Source organism: Phoenix dactylifera, chromosome 12 (assembly GCF_009389715.1).
Source record: "Phoenix dactylifera cultivar Barhee BC4 chromosome 12, palm_55x_up_171113_PBpolish2nd_filt_p, whole genome shotgun sequence".
Classification (NCBI taxonomy): Eukaryota; Viridiplantae; Streptophyta; class Magnoliopsida; order Arecales; family Arecaceae; genus Phoenix; species Phoenix dactylifera.
In genome coordinates this window covers 3,142,229-3,164,443 of record NC_052403.1, presented here as the reverse complement: position 1 = coordinate 3,164,443, position 22,215 = coordinate 3,142,229, and the positions used below count along the sequence as shown (strand labels likewise).

General features: G+C 40.1%; 3 protein-coding genes and 1 long non-coding RNA gene across 5 annotated transcripts; all 4 read right to left on the bottom strand.

Annotated features, from left to right (window-relative positions):
• Positions 1–4,448: 4,448 nt before the first annotated feature.
• LOC120112713 lies at positions 4,449–8,899 on the bottom strand. 2 transcript variants are annotated; one of them, XM_039132308.1, is made up of 2 exons: positions 8,789–8,899; positions 4,449–5,694 (listed from the first exon to the last, which is right to left on the bottom strand). In XM_039132308.1, exons 1-2 carry the CDS (start codon positions 8,866–8,868, stop codon positions 5,223–5,225), a joined length of 552 nt encoding a protein of 183 aa, XP_038988236.1. In that variant the 5' UTR covers positions 8,869–8,899; the 3' UTR covers positions 4,449–5,222. The 2 variants fall into 2 exon arrangements, 1 of the variants encoding a protein (XP_038988236.1); XR_005514331.1 differs by lacking the exon at positions 8,789–8,899 and adding an exon at positions 7,063–7,153 and having other exon boundaries at positions 5,431–5,694.
• Positions 8,900–9,291: 392 nt separating this feature from the next.
• On the bottom strand, positions 9,292–10,003 carry LOC103705027 (splicing factor 3B subunit 6-like protein). The gene has a single exon (XM_008788603.4). The coding sequence runs from the start codon at positions 9,844–9,846 to the stop codon at positions 9,469–9,471; it is 378 nt and encodes a 125-aa protein (XP_008786825.1). The 5' UTR covers positions 9,847–10,003; the 3' UTR covers positions 9,292–9,468.
• Positions 10,004–11,844: 1,841 nt separating this feature from the next.
• Positions 11,845–12,927, bottom strand: LOC120112712. The gene is made up of 3 exons (XR_005514330.1): positions 12,333–12,927; positions 12,199–12,239; positions 11,845–12,093 (listed from the first exon to the last, which is right to left on the bottom strand). It is a non-coding gene; the product is annotated as an uncharacterized LOC120112712 (long non-coding RNA).
• A 4,829-nt stretch (positions 12,928–17,756) lies between these two features.
• On the bottom strand, positions 17,757–20,116 carry LOC103705028 (dihydropyrimidinase-like). Its single transcript, XM_039132307.1, has 5 exons — positions 19,770–20,116; positions 19,519–19,668; positions 18,680–18,731; positions 18,273–18,542; positions 17,757–18,127 (listed from the first exon to the last, which is right to left on the bottom strand). The coding sequence occupies exons 1-5, from the start codon at positions 20,058–20,060 to the stop codon at positions 17,772–17,774; spliced, it is 1,119 nt and encodes a 372-aa protein (XP_038988235.1). The 5' UTR covers positions 20,061–20,116; the 3' UTR covers positions 17,757–17,771.
• Between the last annotated feature and the right edge of the window lie 2,099 nt (positions 20,117–22,215).

Genomic DNA, 22,215 nt, shown 5'->3' with positions numbered 1-22,215 from the left:
ACCCTTTCGATTGGTGGATGGCAAGATTATACGGTATACCATATCAATATTTTTCAGACGAGTCCATTTAATTTTCATATCCATGTGAAGGTTAAGCTTTAAGAATGTAGTACCACACGTCTAATTTTCATATCTACAATCGGAGCATTCAAATTGATACCTCTATTTAACACCAGTCTGCAGACCCATCGTGCCACGAACATGGGGTAACGAGTCCAAGGCCTCAAGTTCAGGACTGATAGAACAAATTGTAGGCTTAATTCGAAAAGGAACAGAAAACAAGTACAAGCTGTCTTGATTTAGAATTGCAGTGCTCTCATTTGCCCCTGCTTCTGGGTCCCTTTTGCTAATGGAGAGTATTTCTGGATACTTCAAAATGAGATGGATCCAATATATATATATATATATATAATATATATATATATATATGCCTATTTTGTTTTAACATGTCAAATACATCCTCCCCATGATCCATGTATTGTCGGTCCTATAGAGATATGTACATATTCTGATAGAAAATTTAAGGATATTCTGAAAAGAATGCAGATAAGTCCTTAAAACATCATCCAAAGCAGTGGTTCAAGGCCAGTGACCTATCCCAAAGCTGCTCTGGTGGCCAGATCATGGTTCACCGGCTGACCAGCCTGTCAACAAACCAAGCAGCTCGAGACAGGCTTGAGAAAAAGCTTAGTCAAGCTTAGTTTGAAGCTAAAAAAACTGACCTTGCACCAGCAAAATAGGCTGAAAGGTAATTTCAAGGCCAAGCCAAAATTGACCCAGCTCAATCAGACTTGGGCTCGACCATTGGTGTTGTATCATACATATTACAATACCGCCTGCATGATGGTCGCAATTGTAATTGGAGAAAAACTCGAGAAAGTGTCAAAATTGACTCATAATGATTTAAGACAGCTTGGACATTCCTCTTCAAAAGGTTTCAAGGTCATCTATGGTTTAATGAACTTTATATATGTAGGAAAGAGGCAAACTCTACGCTACAGTTCAATAATGATGTAATTAAGCATTTTTACTTGGCAGTTTATGTGGTCCTCAGTAGATGTCTCATGCCCATGCTCAGTGTCTAGAAGAGTTGGCAGTTGACATTACAAAATTCTAGAAAACTAAAATTTCCACTTCATGCTGAAAAGACGAGAGCAAAACTAGGAAACAAGCCCTCTCACCAATCAAATGCACCAGCGCATGAACACAGCCCCAGGAAACTCGATAAAATATCCTTCAAATAATTCCAAGGGTGTTGTAGAACAAACAAATGCAAGATTTTGCGAATCTGTCAAGATCAACAAAAACAAACTTGGGGAGTCCTACATCAACTCCACTAAAAGCACATGCATATAGGGCCCAATAAACACAAGTCGAAAATGAGAATTGGAATAAGCATTTCCATATATTATTAAAAAAGAAATCAAAATCTTGTGGTCTATAATCCATTAAATGCCTTCAACCCACTTCAGCCTTACATATATGTTAAGCATTGAACACGCTATGGACAACTCAATAAGGCTACCAAGACCCAAACAATTGCATTTCGGTTTCTTTTCAGCCTCTAAGAGACCTCATTGGATAAGGCCGGATCATGACTGGGTTCACCCTTTCAGTAAAAGTATGCTAGTTCACTGTCACGTGCTTCTGCATGCGCTTGAGCTGAGACAGGTGTGCAACTGAAGCAACTTCTATGTGTTTGATTAGAAGAGCCTACCCCTGAAGGTGGCATGCTTGCACTTAGGCTACCTTCTACAACACTAGAGGTTCTAACCTGCAAGAATATAAAGCTAGGAGGCAGCAACAGAGTATTAAGATGGCAGTAGGAGTTACGGAGGGAGGTGGGAAGGGTGTGACAGAGGGTAATCCTCCCAGTGCAGGTCTTAGAATCGAATTAGTTGTAGCTGACAAGAGTGTGGAGGGCAAGGACATAAATGTTGGAGAAAATAAAGGACAATGAGAAAGACAGGGAAGAGAACATTGTAGCAAGTGCTGTGATGGTTCGTGAGGAGGGAGGAGCAAGGTGGCCCTAGTTTTAGTGGTAACAGCTATGATGCCTTGCTACCAGACATTGCCCTTTTCCAATAATTGATGGCTATGCAGGAGAGGCCTCGCCACCAAGCCCAGCCACAAGTTGGCCATCTTTTACAGATGGCCAATATGGCAGGATATGAGTCTGAGGTCACTAGAGAGGTTACGCTCTTTGATCCATGGTATGCCATGGGAACAAAGGCTACAGCAAGAGAAAATGAGGGTAGAATGATTGGCAAGATTCCAGAGTAGCAACTGAATGCACAATTAGGGCTGGAAGTGGGCCGGGCCCGGGGTCCGGGCCAAACCCCTCACCCCAAGCCGCCGGCCCGAATTTTTTTCGGGGCTTCGGGCCCCGGGCCGGGGCCCGAAACAATTTTAAAGGAAACCGAGGCCCGAGCCCGGCCCGACCCGTTTGGGCCAGCCCGAATGACGAGGCCCGTTTGGGGCCAGCCCGATGACGAGCCCGTGCCCCGATCCCGAGCCCGGTCCCAGTTTACGAGGATTATGATATTGAATACATGTGTTTTGAGAAAGTTAGAAAACTGGCAAAAAAATTGTCAATATTCCAGGTGTAGATCTCCTATTTGCTAGTCTTTACATGGATTATTGGTTTACCTCCATTCTTATGAGTTATGAACTGTCTTTTACTACTCGGTAAGCAATTGCTGCAATTTACATGCTAATTTTATCAGTTCCATATATTATTTATGCTTGTCTTACATGCTTCTCCATTCGAATTACAGGTTGGCGTCATGTTTCAAAAGCTCGTATCTGATGATCATACTCTAAAAGTGACAGATATTTTGATAAAAGAAGAAGGAAAGGGATTACTTCCAAATAGAGAGAGCATTAGAGACTATTCTTATATAGCAGAAAAATGATTATTGTGCTTTGGTTCAAGAAAGTGTAGACATGTACATCTCAGCACAAGCATAAATAATGTTGGAGGCATGCATACACATGCTCGACAAATGTGTAGTAGATTGTAGTAAGGAGTCCATACCTTTGGATTGCATTGCTGAGGTAAAGTTAATACGCTCAAATGACAGATCACCTGCACGCTGTCGGCTGCACAGAGGACAATTTCACAGAGGTGTATGTCCAAATACAAGTACATGAAAACATACAAGCAAAAATATCGACAAGCAAACAACCTACTCAACTTAAATGAAATATGAGATGGACCAAATAGGCAATCAGACGGATCATTAACAAAATAGCATCTGATGGTTTGAAGATAACTTGCAAAAAATTTCATTCCATGCAACCAACTGCAACGATACAACTGAAACCAAACAAAAGGATTCCATAAAAAACAGGAGGATAAAAAAAATCATCGGCCTGAAGTCGTTGTTCCCTGCACAATAATATATTCATCATATCCATGTAAATTGTAATAGAGAAACCCCCTGAAGTCAGCTTCAGGCCTGCAGTTCAAAAACATACAACTGTCATAAATTTTGCAACAAATAACCATGATCCACATGAAAATACCCATCAACAAACATACTTGATACTTGATACTTTAGGTATGAACTAGATCTGATGAGGAGGGTATCGTCATTCAGTTCTCCCAATTGCCCACTCCAGGAGTCGAGGGTGTTGTCATCTACATTCAACGTTACAGAACTCGAGCAATTTGCAACTGTTAACACACAAATCAATCATAAATGTTTAAATTATAAGTACAATAGCAAATAAAAATATAGATAAATTTAAAAGATTTATATACCTTCATCATATTGTTCACGAAGCCAATCTTGGTACACACTAAGGCTTCTACGGTAGAAGGCTCAAAGAGCTTCGATACTGATCCACAACTCTACCACCAGTGCTGAATGCTGACTCAGATGAAACAGTGGAGACTGGAATAGCTAGAACATCCGAGCCATTCTATAGTTAGGATAGATGCTGCATTGCTCTTCACCAAGCCAAGATGTCAAACTCCTATTCCTCCAAATCAGGAAGCATCATCATCCAAATAACTATCCAACTCCGGATCTCTAGGGCGTTTTGAAGAACCCTGACTCTAAATTGAGCAAAATCCATACCAAATTTTTTTTGGAAGAAACTGAACTTATATCACCTTGTCCCCAAAATTAGATGTTCGCTCACTTGAACCATAGAGGGATGCATTCTTGTGCATCTACATACCATTATACAATTTAAAAAGACAAGCACGAAATCATCAATCTTTTCTTGCACTCCTCCAACTCAAATGCCTTTTGATAACAAAACTCTACAAAATCAACTTTGATCTAGGATCCAAAATAGAAGCAATTACCAACAAATTATTGCACTGAGACCAATATTTGTTAAACTTCTTTGCATCTCATTTGTTAATTGCTTCACTGTTTCATCAGTATCGATACTTTCATCCATCAACAAGCCCTAATTCCCCAAACTTCTTTAGGTATAAATTGGATGTGGGATACTTACAACCAGAAAATACTTTAGTGGCATCAAGAAAGGCTTCTAAAAATTTAAGAATTATAGAAGCCTTTTTCCATTCATCATTGGTGGGGCATACACATGAATGCTCAGTTGCATATCTAATAAGAGCATCTTTATAACCAAGTGCATCATGCAACATTTCATAAGTAGAATTCCATCTTGTAGGAACATCCAAAGTGAGTCCTTTTCTAGCAGGAAGTCTCATATGCTGTACAATTTCATTAAATGCTTGCATTCGAGATGGGGATGCAGAGACATATCTAACAATTTTTCTTATACATTCAATAGCTTCATGAATGATTTTCATTCCATCCTGAACCATAATATTTAATATATGTGCACATCATCTAATATGACTGTACTCCCCACTAAACAACATTGAATAACAAAAGTGATCTCGGAGCCTTCTCATTACAGCATCATTTGTGCTGCAATTATCCAAAGTAATAGCACATATTTTACAATCCAATTCCCATTCAACAAGACATTTTTTTACAGCATCTTCAATTGCAAAGCTGGTGTGACGGTATGGAAGTTTCTTGAAACTAATAATCTTCTTATGCAGAGTAAAATCAGAATCAATATAATGTGCTGTGAAAGAAATGTAACCAATTTTCTGATTTGATGTCCAAATATCAGTAGTGAAACTAACCCGAGACCTTAGGTTCTTGAATACATCATGCAATTTTTTCCTCTCTTCTTGATACAAAGCCATACAATCATGTTTTACAATCTTACGACCCATAATTTTGAATAATGGCTGAAGATTTCATAAAATCCAGAAAAACAGTGTGCTCAACAATACGAAATGGAAGCTTAGCACATATGATAAATTTTGCAAGAATTTTTCTACTCTCTTCTTGATTGAATTTGAAACACTTTATCGGATCTTTTGAACTTGGTAGTAAGAGCAACTGATTAGTCGGATTCTTTTGATACTTCTTGCAAACATTTTCAAGATGGCGTTTTAGATGACTCGTTCCTCCTTTAGTGCTCCCACTTAAAACTTTTTTACAATATTTGCACTTAGCTATTGATCCTTCAGAATTTTTTTCCTCGATAAAGTGATTCCATACCCAAGATCTTTTTTTAGAAGAATTGTCACAAACATTATCAGCAGTATCTTCATTTCTATCATCCTCATTCCTTAAATCTTCAACAGTCTCATTTTCACCCACTTTAGAATGAGACATTAGTAAAAATAATCTGCCCAAATAACAAAATAAACATCACAAATTTAACCTATATTATTTTGCAGGATCTTCCAGGTGTCCAAACTAACATCCAGACAAGCAGCAAGCAGGACAATTAACACATTTGCATAAGAGGAAAGCAAAGTTTGTAGCCAGCTAAGAGAATAAAACCAAAGCACATCATGTTTTTCCTCGGATCGAAAAGAAAACAGCCAGATCAGAGCAACATCCAAGCTATGTAATAAAATGTTTCAAAATTAGCAAAGAATAAAACATTCTAGTCCCACATCCAAGCTATGACTGCACATATGGGATGGGTTATAAATAAAATTACTACTAATCATGCTGCCATGCAAGAACTGATTATAAATAAAATTACTACTATATTTCAAAATTCCGTCTCTGCTCCTTAAAATTCTTGGAGACTTCAAAAGTTGGAGCACTTCATGTGGAATCTATGAGGTCCATCCATTCATAACGTTGATGCTGGATATTGTTCTGATAATATGGCAAATAAGCCAGAATGGAGAGAGGTGAGTAGTCACTTATCCAGTTAAGAGCTGCAATAAAACACACCAACATGATAGTCAAATAAAACCAAGAAATCTTTCAAATTCCACCCCTTTTCTATTACCTTCTTTATCCCTTCCTGTTATTCTTATTCTCTATTCTATTCTTCTCATTCTCATTCCAGTCTCTTCTATGTTATTTGTTGTTGTTCTCTTCATCTCGGGACTACCACAAGACTTGCATAATTTAGAAAGAAGAAAGAACCGGAAGCCTGATATGAGGCTCCAGATAAATTACTTCTCAGGAAGTCAAAAACTGAACTCCTTGAAACTAGACTTAATCTACTCTCTAATAAACTGGACTTCATATAATCAAAGTTATAGTATTCATAGGAAAAGTTCTAGAGGAGGCTATTCATCTTAAGAGTTTTAAGGATGTCTAAGATGCGCACATATCTCTACATATGGTGTTACCTAATTAAATACAAGTCCATCGAACATCACCAAAAGATAAATCCTGGGTAACAGAGGGCTACAATAGGCGCTGCCCATGAACAATATGATATGCAGTCAGATGGTCAGTATGTCCAATTTTGTACATATGTGGATATAACACATTCTAAACCCTTCTGCAAGTTAAGCTTGTAAAACTATAAAATCATGGCATAGTTCAGCTGAAGAAAGATTTTGGTGACAATTCTGTGATACTGCTTGTAGTTGGAATTTTCTTCAAGAAGCGTAGGCTATTATAAATAATCTTTAAGCAAACTTGAGTTCTTGAAAGCAGAGGCTCAAAATAAGTGGATTTAAGGACGGCCGGAGCAGGAGGTGGGAGGTAACCTAGCACTCAGAAGTAGGGGGAGTAGAATAACCTGAGAGCCGACGACGACGAGCCGACGACGACGAGCGGAGAAACCCTAGCACTTGATGAGCCGCCGCCGACGAGCCTCCCCGCTCTCGTCTCCCCTCACTCGACGAGCCGACGATGACGAGCCGACGACGCCTCCACCGGACCCTAGACGACGACGATGACGGTCGACGAGCTCTGGCCCTCTGCAAATCGCGATTCGGCAAGCCCTAAACCGGAGCAGGAGTTGGGAGGTTGGGCATCGGTGACGGTGAAGGGTGAGAAATCCGCTAATCATCCCAGGAAAACAGCAAAATCAGAAGTAGGGACCCTAACCTGAGAGCCGACGACGACGAGCGGAGAAACCCTAGCACTCGACGAGCCGCCGCCGACGAGCCTCCCCCGCTCTCGTCTCGCCTCTGCACTCGACGAGCCGCCGCCGCCGAGCCGACAACGCCTCCACCGGACCCTAGACGACGACGACGAGCCTCCACCGGACCCTAGACGACGACGACGACGGACCCGGTCGACGACGACGACGACGGACCCGGTCGACGACGACGACGACGGACCCTAGCCCTCTGCAAGCCCTAAATCGGTTACGGGTTACCCAAGCAGCCAGCCAGCCAAGCTTCACTGCTTAAGTCTTTAATTCCCAAATTGAATTCGGGCCGTGATGTTGGGCTTGGTTCGGGCTGGCATTGGGCTCGGGCTTGGTCCGGGCCCGGGCCGGGCCAATGGGAAACCCGAGCCCGGCCCGAAATAAAATTGGGCTTAAGTTTGCAGCCCGAGCTCGGCCCGACATTCATTGGGCCTAGCCCATAGCCCGGCCCGCAGGCGGCCCGACCCGATGGGCTTCGGGCCGGCCCGAGCCCACTTCCAGCCCTATGCACCATGCAATGGGGATAGAGGGGGAAAAGCCATGGACATAGTGAAAAACAAAGGAAGAAAATTACCATAGAATTGCTAAGGGAAAATATCTCATCCTGATATCATAGGAGGCTTCTACTTACCTATGTGCCAAGATAAACACAATCAGGTTTTGTTAAAAAATACACTATACTAAGTGGGGGTCTTAATAACCTCATAAAAAAGAGGTTACAAAAATTTCCCTTTGTCTTTCTTGAGTTTGATCAGCAAACAAAAAAACAAAGAGGTGGCAAAAGTTCATTGTAGGATATGCTACTGCCACATGGTTTTTGATGCCCATAGGTAAATGAAACAAGTGCTTCCATAGGCATCTTCTATCTAGGCCTCTCTTTTTCAAATCCCATAGAAGTTTGGATATGGATGTTAAATCTTCTTTGGATGGAGGTTCTTCTGGATCATGAGTTGGCTAGGCAGACTAGTGGTTCACGAGTGCAAAGTATTGATGGAAGTACCTTGTTTTAACTCTAGCAGTGGGGAAAGCAAAAAAGATATTACAATGTCATGATCACCAGTAAAGTAAGTGCTACCTTACAATGGTCTGAAAATTAGTGTAGATAGAAGTATCCCACTTGGTGAGTCAAAACAATGTATAACCATATAACAGATCAAGGGTATTTACTTCTCAACTAGTTCATATGGCTTTTCTATAAAAGTGATGACAAGAATTTCAAGTAGGACTTCATGCATGTTGGGTGTGCGTTATTATTCAAAACATGGCTTCTCTAATTGGGAGTTGACTCTAATTAATAGGAAATTAGCCAATTGGGTTTGACTACTCGAGAGGGTTTAGGGAGAAATTAGTGTTACCAGATAATACAAACCTGATTTCAGTTTTGGTTCGATTGTTTTGTAAAACCATTCCCTTCCAAAGACTGCAATCCAAAATTTTTTGGGGCTGCATTGAATAATTTAAATTTCTCAGGGCATAAGAATTATGAAATTATGGAAAACATTTTCAAGAAAGAATTAAGAGGACCCGAGAATAGCAAACCAGCAAAATGCGAAAAAAGAGATCCAATCCACATTCAAACTCATAGAAATCAAGAGATAATCCATGTCATAATATGAACCAAGCAAAGACGATATATGAAAATCCTAATATCCACAAATTTTAATTTTTTTACTATGTACCCATTAAACCAGGCCAATCCGAGAGTTCAATAAACTCCTTCAAAGAACCTGTAGAAATACCAAACTTTCAAAACCCTAAGAGCGGTCTATGCAATCAACTAATTTAAAGACTCGTATGAAAAAGTCCACATCCAAACATAAATTCATAGATAAAAACCACCCAAGAGCCAGTCCATGTCATGGATGAAATAAGTGCCAAATAGAAAGTCATCAAATCCACTAAAGATTCAATCTTTTCATTATAAAAGCATCATATCATCCAAGTTCTAGGGATATAGAAGTGCATAGATATTAACAAGACACGTAGAAAAAAATCCAATCCCACAGAACCCCCACAATTTCGAATTTGTTCCGAGATCGAGTAGAATGTTTACTTATCTTTGGATGAAGATAAGCCGTATTTCTCCTGCATGCGAGCCAGCTCGTCCTCCTTCTTCTTCTGGTCGACCTTCTTGGACATCTTGGCCTGCTGGTAGTAGAGGACAATGAGGTAGCGGTTGGCGACGTTGAAGCCAGAGAGGTGGTCGACGGCCGTCTTGGCGTCGTAGATGTCCTCGTAAACGACGAAGGCGGTGCCGCGGGTGTCCTTGTTCGTCCCGATCCGGATCTGGCGGATGGCCCCATACTTGCCGAAGATGTCGTACATCTCCTCGCTCGAGATGTTGAACGGCAGGTTCCGCACGTACAGAACCCGGTTCACCTCCGGCGGCAGCCGGGTGTTCCCCTTCCGCAGGCTGATCGCTGCCATCTCTCTCCCCTTGCGTCGATCCCAAGGGTTAGGGTCCCGACGAGGAGAGGTTTCTAAGATTTTGTAGAAGAACCCGGAGGCGAGGATTCAGAGAAGGGCAGCAGCCAGCCGATGAGAGGAGAAATAAAAAAAAGAGAGCGAGAAGCGGTTAAGTTGGGTGTGTAAGTTTATTATGGGATAGATATTTGTGGCGACTTTCTATTGATTATCTTCATTGGGCCGAGTTATAAGCCCTCTCAGGCTCGCTGTTACTAATTTCCGTTGGTATATATTATATTTTTTTTCATTTTTTCATTTTCTATTTTTACTTTTGTATGAAAAGGGCCATGGCAATAATTCTCTCTACCCACTTTATTATGGCCATTAAAAAAATTTTCGAATCAAAATTTGATTAAAATAAAGAAGGAGTTTTCTTTTACAAGAAGGAGTTTTTTTTGTTGGGCGCTTGGGGGTGTTGGGGTGGTTGGTTGAGTAAAGAAAAATTTGATCTAAAAAGTCCTTGTTCCAGCAAAATTTCACTTTGACTGTTAGATACGAGGATTTTTTTTTTGAAGAGAGAGCAGAGCAGCAGCAGTCAGCAACAACAATTTAAGCCTCTATATGACTTAGAGCATACTTTGCATTGTACTTTCCCTATGGGAGCTTCCGGCTTCTGTTGAGGCCTATTAATGGATGAACAAAAGATACCAGAATTTTGACATAAATGTTCCAACATTGTTCCTATACCACACTATCACATAAAGCTAATATTAACACTTTTTATAGAGTTTTTATACAAAATGTACAGGTCTAGTGTCCAAAGTGCTAATATTATTTACAGCTGCTTAATAGAAACGCTGCAACCTACTTGATTACCTCCATGTAGAACATAGCCCTGAGGCTAAATCTACAAGCCAAATCTCCTTAGCACCAACTTCCTTTCTACTTATATACCTCATTGTCATTAAACTTTTCTTTTATTGATAGTTATGTAGAAGATGGATAGGTGATATAACCTCAGCTGCAGCTTTGGTCCGGCGAACAGGAGCATGAATGGGAAGCCAGATACGCAGCTATCTGCCTGTTCGATACAATCAAAGAGATAACCATAATGGTGGCATTCTAATGTACCTGCCAGACCCAGCATAAGTTCAGTTTGTTATCTTCCACACTACTCGTCCTCCAGAAATTGTAACTTCTACTTTACCTGCCCAACAATAATATGACGAATCAGAAGCATAGCGACTGTTAGAAAGGCTTTACCAAGTTCAGGTAAATTTAGGTTTGCTTGGTTAATGATTTCAAGTAAGAAGAGTTGAATGGAGCTCAACTATGGCAACCTCACTTGAATTTTACTTCCACAACTACACCCAAGGCCCCAACTGAGTTGTTGAAACACAGCCCATAGTGGTTTCCACCATTGGTCGGGTTTTATTTACACACTGATTATCAGTGTTGGAATGATGTTGGAATTAAATGTTAACATTGAACTTATAGCAGAAACAAATGCCATAAAACAGCGGTTGAAGTAATGGACATGATAGCAGTATAGTCACATGCAACCACAACAAAACTCAAGATTTTAATGGTAGACACGATAGCAGTACAGTTGCATGCAACCACAACTAGTGGTAGGATACTGGGAAAAATTATACATGCAGATCCTTCTAGATTTCATATGTTTGCTCCGATATGCTCGAAGAGCATAGAAACTCTTGCTGTACTGAAATTCAGTTATTTTTTTGGCTGCGCAAACAAACAGCTGAATATATTGACATCAATATTTCCTCTTAATATACATCCAATCAAGCCTGCAGAATGCTATAGAAACTATGAAAATGAAGAAACAACAGTTACCTTTCCTGTCCTCCCTTCAAACACATTTGTGTCAGATCTAGAATGATGAGAAGCAGCAGTAATTTTGAAGGTTGCATTAGGGTTTAGTATAATTATATCAGCATCAATCCTTCCAGTATTGCCCCTTTTCTTGGGTAAATATTGAAAATTCTAGCACTGCAATTATATAAAATTAAGCATTCAGAAATATTATGTTTTATCAATGTGATTAAAAGCACGCTATGAATAAGCATACAAATAACTCTATGAAGGATCTGGTAAATAAATTTCAGTTGAATCTGGTCTGAATTTTCAATTAATCTGAGCATGACTGAAAGCAAATTTTGATGTTGTGAACATGATCATGATGATGAAATACCATTTCGGTGCTTGTTATCCGCACATAATCTGTGACAGATATTTGCCAGATGCCTGCAGCAATATTGATAGTCGATAAAAAACACATCAATTGCTGCAGCAAAATATGCCATGATGAATGTTATCTACAAAAGCAGTTGTAAGTCATTTGCAGCTTACCACCATCGTGTCCCAAATTAAATGCATCCTTTCCTCTATACCTGGAATTCAGTTTGTGTTATCTTAATATCAGATCTCTGGATATTGAAATAGACATGGAATTTGATACTTGAGTTACCAATACTTAGGCATACCATTGACACCATTAGGGACTTTTCCGGAAGTCATCAAAGCAAGAGCTTTTTGTGTAGAGTTTAAGGCACAATGATCCGTTCCTTCCCTACAAGCTGCAAAAAGCCAGAATGATATTCCAGTAGTTTCTCAGGCATTGATTTTATTGGATGTGGGACAAACAAAAGGATTGCCATAAAGTAATTGAAAAATAGAACAGAAAACATATTAGGGGAAAATGATAGTATTTTGTCCAAACTGAAAGTTTCTGATCACAGAACAGCTATATGTGGCAACATGAAAGTATGAAAAATTACAAAACATCAAATCATTTAGAGAAAAATATGAAAATTACAAGTTATGTACTGAGAACTGTATTAATACCAAGATGTCTACACCTATCACTTTCACAACCTCCTAAGGGTCAAACAGACAAAACCATACTAGTGAAGTATTTAAACAAATTTAATTGCACGACCTGAAGGTGCTTACTGTCGTAGGTTCATGCATTACAACACAAAGCATAATAATAATACTACCTGCAAAATTCCTGTTGAAAGTGCAGCTTGAAGGGCTTTATCATGTCCAGCTTTTCTTATCGGGGGACTCATTAACGTACCTGCAACATAAAATATGCATTATAAACAGCACAGCCATAAATTTTGAGGACGAATAAAGGAAGAAAATGGTATATAATTCTTGCTTTGCAGCATAGTGAAATCAGGGTCCCAAAGCCAAGACTCATCAAGGACTAGGCCAGAAACTACAGTTCACCAATGACCCTTTGCCCTGCAAACATAATTTAAATAGAATGTTAGTTCACATCGATTTATAAACTTATTAGTTTAATGCAATAAGTGGTGCAGTGTTCAAATCCAATATTAAGCATTTATTAGAGCAATAAAGGGGTATATATTGCAGACTACAATAAATTATACAAATAAATTATAATGAGGGATATGTAAACAATGTAAATGACAAACTCAATTCACTCAAGGAGTGCAGATAACAAAGAGCAGAGTAAGAAAATAACATTGTCATGAACAATCTTATTGGTCAGAACTGTTAAAGGAAAAGAACAATGGTGTTATACAGATACCTATCTACCGAAAAGGATTCAGAATTTTGCTTCCACAGCTTTATGGAAAAAAACAGATTAGGAATAAAGGTGCTTTTTCTTCCACCTACTTAAATGTAGTGTGTGAAAGACCAATATGATGTGCCCTATAAAGCCAAATCCGATCACTCTAATGTCATTTTTATCTACTACTGAAATAGAATGAACTACCTTATCCATAACCGACAACCAGTACTTTGAGGCCAGCTTAAGGATCAAGGTGCAATTAAATTACCAAAGGATTGAATAATTACAGGAATAGAGTGACTTTAGGAGGTAGGGGTGGCAATTTTCAACCCAACCCAACACAACATGCCTAATGCAATGTTGGGTCCACAGGTTGAGTTCAGGTCGACCCGCAGGTTTGGGGAGGGGGGGGGGGGGGGGGTATATGCGGTTTACTTAAGTGGTTATATGTGGTTTACCTAGTGGGTGAATATGAGCCATTGGATCACTAATCCAATGGCTCGGAAGACAAAGCAAGTTGAGATTTAAGGGTGGGACGCTGCCACTTTTCTCTCTTAACCCTAGTCACCTTCACACTACTCTGTCCCTCCTACCATAATCATTAAAATGTTGAAAAACTATAAATATGCATTTTTGTAAATTAGTAATATCAAAATGATAATATAATTCCATCAAACCAAAAAAACCATTCCTTTGATTAGATAATTAAAATCAGTCATTTCAAATCATTTGTGATGTGCACGTCATTTTGGCTATTGCCTGTAACTCGCGCTTTAGAATAGAAGCAATTCATCACCACTCTTTCCAAGTCTAAAGGAACAGTCAATCTCTGATTGCACAAGTTTCAGTTTTGTAACTATCAAGTTTTATAACTCTCTGGATAGGTCTCTCAGTCTGCTACTTGGCTTCTCAATCAGCCCCACTCTTTCCAAACTTGCCTTGGCTAGGACTTCGGTACTAACTTATAGAGGACCAACATCATGGTTGAGTCTTATAAAGCCAACCCTTACAGATGTGATATCACTTATTGGTTAAAGTTAGCTTTACAATCTCTCAAATACAGTTGAACGGGAAGCATCAAAGGTGAATACATGCCAATATATGTGATTTTCAGGTAGAATAAACATCCCCCCCCCCCCCCCCCCCCCCCTTTGTTTTCAAGAAAATGCACAAGGTCTAGATAAATTGTTTTAATTATAGCTTAATGACAAAATGTAGAATCAATGGTATTAGATATTTCCACTTCAACTATATAACTTCATTAGTTAGCTAATATTACTCTCATGGAGATATTAGTCTAATGCAATAATTGGTGAAGTTTCCAACAACTGAGGTTAAAAACGTGTTGCAAGTTATCTCTTCTTCTTTATAGGAAAGTCGCTCAGTAGTAGCATGAAAGCGGATAACCAAGGAAGGAAAGCCTTATTCCCCCAATTATAGTAGAACCACAATCGTATATCATAAGATATTCTAAATGGTTTAAGAATAAAAATATATAAAAAGAACAAAATTCAAAAAATGTCACCTGCTTTTCTAGCCTTTGCAATCTCCTCCATGGCTCAATGCTCATCAATGAACCAATATAAGGGTGTATTGAACAAAACTTGCCAAATGAATAGCTCTTGCAGTTGCTTCTCCTCCAACTATAAAAAGAATCAAATTAAACTACAAATTACCACAGCATCAATGAACTATAGAGATTAGTTCATTAACTAAATGGTTCTATACTTATATCATGCAGTAGCAACAAGAAAACATTGTATTGATGGGCTAGCAATGACAATATACCTTATGATTACCTACAGTGAATATACTTAATATGTGTATATGCATGTTGTAAGGTTTCTATGGTGATCACTATACTAGGTTGTTATACACACCTCATCCAACAATCTAGCTGGCGACCGAGAGCAAGTGCCACGTGGATTAGATTCGATATAAATAGAGCAAATAAGAGCCATGTGACCCTTGCGGGAGTGGGCAGAGTTCAGCTGAGTATGGAATCATAGGCCGAAGAGGCAAGGTTTGATCATGATATGGATAGGCAGGCCGAAGGATTGAGGTCCGGCCATGGTTTAACTTTGACATGCCGGTTTGGTTGCAGGCCAAAGTGCAGAGACCCGTGATCTAATTTGCGGTTACATCACACGTGGGATCGTGAGGACAAACGACCAAAATGCTGAGGATTGTGGTGATGTGGAAAGTTATAAAGATCAGTGGTTGTATTATAGCTATTTGGTGTGTTAGTATAAATTATGAATCCGTACTCTGTATTAAGGAACCTTCAACGGATAAATCTTTATCTTTTATCTTAGGAGTAGGGCATAACTTAGTTTTCTACTATTGCTTAGTGCTATATTCTTACCGTAGACCAGCGCTACACTCCTACCGTAGTCCAACGCTACACTCCTATCGGCTTAGCACTACACCCTTCTATCGTAGCCCAACGCTATACTCCCTTATTCACCTTCAAACGATGGGTGTGATGGGGGCGAAAGTCCTTGGAAATTCAAGGCACTTAGACCCACACTATTCTCTATCCTCCTTTTGATCCTCGTCATCACCGTTCCGATTGATTAGATACCAATGGCAAGCCTATGCACAAACCTCGTTGGCTATGGAAGACTCGACACCTTTCTCCGCTAGCCAATCAAGTTTCTTGGGATCTCGAGTTTCCTAGCACTGCGTCCGGATGGGAAGAAAAAAATGCCAATAGCTATAAAAAAAGGACAAACATTATGATTTTCAAATACAGAAAGACTGAATACGATATTGAAGATCAACTATCACACTTATGTAACAACCATGGTTTGAAATATTGGTGAAACGGGATGGTACCAATGGTACCATGCTGTCCTAGTAGAATTCCAACACCATGATAGGGCCAAGGTAGCTGAAACCAATCCTAGACAGGGCATATGGCTGGAAAGGGTTGGTACCAGTTGGAACAGAATCCAGGTTTTTCCTGGACAACACTTGCATTAGTGTCCTAGCCGAACCAGATCGGGTACTAATTGGTACCAATGCTGGTATTTTTGGCACGAGACCATCTCGATCAAGATGCTTGTGATTCTTTTTTAAAAGAAAGGGGGGCTAGCTCGGTTCAAAGATGCCTTTAGACATCTTGTGAGGCTTTTTTTGAGGCCCATAATGTAAGATAGTGTGATAGTAAAGAGAGAGGATAGAGAAGAGAGAAGGGAGAGAGGAGGAAAGGAGAAGGCTTTATCCCCTCTCACTAGGGAGGGATCATCAGCACCACAATAGGGGAAGGCACTCCATTCCAGGTGAGGCCATCCAATCTATCTTTTTTTGGCCCAAAGTAAAAAATCAAAAAAAGGGAAAACCCATATCAAATTTTTTATTTAAATTTAGGATATGTTTTAGGGCAGACAACCGCATACAACATAATGAATTTTTTTGATCAATATCTTATTTCTTTAAGAAAAATATATGTTTTTATATTAAATTTTAATAAAAAATAAAATATATGGGGAATTTAGTTCTAAAAATTGTAGCATGCTTGTATTGTAGTATGCACATGCTACAACCTTTGTGGCTGGAATATCTTCTTATAATCATTTACCAAATATTTTACTTAAGAAAAGAATTAAAAAATTTCCCAAGTTACTCAAATTTTAATCAAGGAATTATCAATAGATGTCCTAAAGTGTAAATACAATTTTTAAATTTTATTTGTCATATGTTTCGATGATCAAAGGTTGTTTCATGATTTCTAAATTAATTTTAAAGGAAAATAAATAAGAATTCGAAAAATATTAGTTAAATGTAATAAATATGGAATATATATTGATAATTAACAAAATAAGTTCTAAAATTGACATCTTGTATTTTATTGAATTTTCTGATTTTCAAGCCATTGATTAACTATTGGCAACACTCGGATGCATATGAAAGGCATACACACTCTACATGAGATTAGACTATTAAAGTGAGTTATTGTGATTTTCTCTTTTTTTTTCCATACTATATTGTATTTTCTATTTCTTTACTCATAAATATTGTTAGTTGTTTGATAATTAAGTATTTGTACTGATATCGACACTCAATTATTGCATAGCCTTTAAAAAATCCTTCAATATTAAAAAATACAAAACAAGCTAGCCAAACATCTTCATCATGTATAAAATGCAAAAAAGTAATAAAAAAGAATAAAAAATGATTTATCGCCATCCCGATATTGTATTGGTACGAAGCTCCATCCATGTATCGGCACGGGATGGCCCGGTACTGTATGCCTCTGGCCAAAAACCTCCAGTACCATTTTTTTTTAAAACCCTAGTAACAATTATATCAACATATGTATGTAGCAAAGTATAGATTCAAGCAACAGATTCTTGAAACTAATAGAAGAAGCAATTCAATAAAGAGGAAAGACAAAAACTATATATAAAAAAGGAATAGTCAAATTGAAAAATAGCCTAAAACTTACTAACAACTTGAAAGTAAAATGAAGAGCTACTATTAACATTGTACAGTACAAGAGACATGTTTTGAGAATCACCACTGGAGGCCTTGAAAGAGCATGCCCCTCCGGACCTGTTATTCCAAGATCTATCATTCTTTTCTGTCCTTCAGCAACAGCATCTCCATTTTCTGCATGAACCATAGCCAATGCTCCAAGGGACTTGCATTTTTCCAAGCCTTGAATTAAAAGCTCATCGTTGACCATCAATGCTCCTTTGTATGCCATAAAGAATTTAAAAGAGTTGATCCCTGATATTAATGTAAAATTTTAGGAAGGTTCACTTATAATAAAACAAAACAGCCAGATTAAGCTGCTTTCATATGAGGATTCAGAATCAAACACTTATTCACGAATCAAAATAAGTTTCCATTGGAGTAGCATAAATTATACAAACATTCTCTTTAACCATTAACTCCATGTCTTTAGCAACTTCATCATCCCACTTGTTGACGGCCATATGAAAACCATAGTCCATTACTGCCGTTTTTGCTTTGTTCATATAGGAATCAAAACCTGCAGATAAACTTCCATTAACTGGTATAACAAAGTCAATGTGCATGGTTGTCCCTCCTGCCAATGCACCAGCTTGACCAGTGAAAAAATCATCTATCATCACAGTTCCCATAAACTCCATCTCTAGGTGAGTGTGAGGATCAATCCCGCCTGTTCCAATGCAGATAGAGACCCCTGTAGTTATCATCTGCTTACAGATAGAAATTAAGATATCTACTCTTTATCTTCATGCAATGACATCAAAAATATGGTTGTTACAATGACTGTATAATAAAATTTAAACAGACCTGGCATGACGTATTTCCCTGTTGCATCAAGTATTTTCACATCATCCCCAACCTATAGTAAAGATTCAAATGCATATTTATTGCAACAGCAATACACAAGAAAAGAAAGAAGAACAAAACACTTCTGAAGGAAGTATAACTTTGTAATAAATTAGAAATCAAAATGACTAGCCGTGACAATAAGATTAGTAGCACAGTCAAGGTTGCTAAGCTGTAATTTTAATATAACAAGGAAATATGGAGTTAGAATTCACAGTATTTAAAAACATTAAGATCTAGGAGTATCAACATGGATAGATAAAGACAATGAAAATCATTTGAGCTGGTTAATACATGCAGATTGACCAGAGACTGTTTACTAAGGAGATGCATTCAGGCTTAGAACCAATGAAGAGGCTGGACCCTCCCACACATACACATTAAAAGTGACAATAAAAGCAAGAAATGGCAGGAGTCCCATGCAAATGCTGCCTTCAACATCAATCTCCATGTGGCATTTCACTTATTTGTAAGGAAACGAAAACACAAAACAGGTTACAGTAACAATAACAAACAAGCCCTCATTTAACTAATACAACGAGGTAGCAAAAGAATAGTGCAATTACAGCATTAACTACGGAGGCTGAGATTTATTTTGGAGTACTCAGGACCAGCAGCTTGTATGAAAGAACTTAACTGAAGCCCTAGATCTAAAGGGATTGAATTTTAGCTTCCACGATTTCTATTTACATAGATTATACGAGTAATGAACGACTCCAATCCACGTCCAAGTAAAAGAAATTAAAAAAAAATCAATAGAAATTATATACAAAGACAAACAATTATCATCGGAACCTGACCTTGATATTAGGTCTCACAGACACAATGATACCGTCCTCGATGTACACATCCGCTACCTCCTTGTGATGAGCGTTCACTACGGTCCCTCCCTTGATCAAAATCTTCGTAAATGACGAGCTGCAGTCCGAATCAGTTGCAATAGCACAGAACTATAAAATTTACACCAGTATTTCATCAGGTTCGCTAGAATTAGATCAGAGAACAAAGGAATGGGATTTTAGGACCGGCTAGGGTTCTCGGAAACGCTCACCCCTTGCATCGGATTCAGTTCGGAGATCGAGCGAGGGATGGAGAGAAGGAAAAGAAGAAGGAAGAGATCGAGACGGAACGAGCGCTGGATCGACGCGATGGATGTCATCTTTCTCAACATCGTACATGGCAGGTTCAATCGAAGCTCTACTGCCATTGATGATGACACGGTTTGGGAGGCGCCGAAGGAGAGCCTTTTCTCGCAGTTTTGTGAACTCCAACTCTTCACTGTGTTGTGAACTCCCATGTCTTGTTCAGATAACGGCTCGTGTTTTGGCCGCCAGCCATACATTAGCCTTCCTGGTAATTATCTTTAAATTCGAGGGTAAACGTGCAAAGCAAGATTTGCCCGAGGGGTGGTTCTATATACACCCCCCTATTGCTCAGGACCCCCCCAAAAATTAAAAAAAAATTAAAATACTTTCTACACCCCCCATTTGCTAAGGACACCCCTAAAAAATTAAAAATACCTAAATTACCCCCACCCTCCCCACCCCCTCACCTAAATTGCTCTCTACACCCCCCAAACCCCCCCCCACCCCGCTCTTCCCCTCCAAAACACCCGTAACCCTTCCGCCCAAAAAACCAGCCTCAAGCACCTCGCCGGCGGCCAAACCCCCTCCGTCTCCCCCTTCTCCCTCTCGTCGCCGGTCGGTGCAGTGCACCTCCCAACGCCCAAAACCCCCGTTCCCCCTTCTCCCTCTCGTCGCCGGCATTCTCCCGATCTCCGACCACCTCGCCGGCTTCTCCCGGAACCACCTCCCCGGCCATCTCCCGAGCAACGAGCACCTCGCCGCGCCTCCACGACCACCTCGAGGTAGCTCCCCCCCCCCCCCCCGCCTCCAGTGCTCCGTTCGGCACTGGATCGCCGAACAGAACCCTTCTGTTCGGCTGAACAGTGCCGAACAGAAGCCTCTGTTCGGCAACCCTCAACCGAAACAGAAGGCTTCTGTTCGGCTGCACGGTGCCGAACAGAAGCCTTCTGTTCGGCTGCACAGTGCCGAACAGAAGGGTTCTGTCCGGCACCGTGCAGCCGAACAGAAGCCTTCTGTTCGGCACTGTGCAGCCGAACAGAAGGCTTCTGGTGCCAAATCGCGTGCCGTGCTGAATTTTGTGCCGAACATTTATGTATGCAATTGAATTATTTTCTTTGATATAGCCTAACATTGAATTTCTATATTTTCAGACATGGATCCCCGTCCCGCCAGAGTTAGACCTACGGCGTCAGCTAGGAGACGTCGTGCTAGGATTGCTTCTCCCGAGCCTGCTCATATGCCATCGGACTCTCCTGAGTCAGAGCATGATGATATGCCGCTAGGGGCGAAGACGATGAGTCCGTTGGACCATGTCTAGGAGGTCCAGAGGATGAGTCCGTCCTGATCAGTTTCAGGACGCATATAGCAGCTTCCATCTGGAGGCAACAGGTATTGTTTATTTGTTATAGCATTATATTTTGTTTATTGATGTTTATAAAGTAGTAGTAATTATACATTTATATTACAGGAACGAGCTCCACTAAAGTGCATGAACCATACTGCCAAGGTTGGTGAATGGAAGTGGTGGTCTTCAAACCAACCAAATACCAGGTTCAGAGCACTATTGAGGCAGTCGGGCCTCGTAGAGTTAGTACAGTGCTCTTATCGATTCATCGATAAGATTCTGATTTCGGGCTTCGTAGAGAGATGGCAGCCCGAGACGAACACCTTCCATATACCATTTGGCAAGATCACTATCACGTTGGATGATGTATCCGCCATTTTAGGGATTCCTGTCGCAGGTTCCTCAGTATCAGTTTCTCCTGAGAGGATGAGTGATCGGGATACTGAGGAGATACTTGTGGAGTTGTTGGGGGTGTTAGCTGGAGACGCGCGTCAGGAGGTACTGTCATCGCGCGGTCAGTCTGTGAGGATGGAGTGGCTGAGGACTCAGTTTCACTCTGTATCTGATAGAGACAGGCAGCAGAGGATAGAGTGTGCAGCACGAGCCTATTTGTTATTTTGTTAGGCTGCACACTCTTTGCTGATAAGAGTGGGACCAGGGTGCCTATAGCGTATCTGTGTTTACTGCGGGATCTGGATAGGGTGAGCACATATGCCTGGGGTAACAGCTGCCTTAGCATATTTGTATCGGCAGTTGGGGATTGCGTCGAGGTCATCAGTGAGACAGATCAGTGGTTATATGACGCTTCTGCAGGCATGGATTTATGAGCATTTTCCAGCACTCAGTCCTCACCCGTCGCTCGAGTATACTGATGCCAGTCCCCGCGTGCACCGCTGGATGCCCGGTACTCCATTCCGTACCACGATGGACCATTTAGTGGTTCTACGTGAGTCATTGGACCTTTTGAGCATCGATGAGGTACGTATCATATTACCATTTGCTTGTGTTTGTCAGTACTTTTAATATGCGATATAGTATAAAACTGAAATGGACCTTTTGTTTTGCAG

Coding starts and splice junctions, on each gene's coding strand:
- LOC103705027 (XM_008788603.4), bottom strand. CDS start 9,846: ATGGCAGCGATCAGCCTGCGGAAGGGGAACACCCGGCTGCCGCCGGAG.
- LOC120112713 (XM_039132308.1), bottom strand. CDS start 8,868: ATGCAGCCCCAAAAAATTTTGGATTGCAGTCTTTGGAAGGGAATGGTT. Junction 5,695..8,788: donor CGAACCAAAACTGAAATCAG/GTTTGTATTATC, acceptor TTATTTGGGCAG/ATTATTTTTACTAATGTCTC.
- LOC103705028 (XM_039132307.1), bottom strand. CDS start 20,060: ATGTATGGCTGGCGGCCAAAACACGAGCCGTTATCTGAACAAGACATG. Junction 19,669..19,769: donor AACTGAATCCGATGCAAGGG/GTGAGCGTTTCC, acceptor TAAATTTTATAG/TTCTGTGCTATTGCAACTGA. Junction 18,128..18,272: donor GTTAATGGTTAAAGAGAATG/TTTGTATAATTT, acceptor CATTAATATCAG/GGATCAACTCTTTTAAATTC.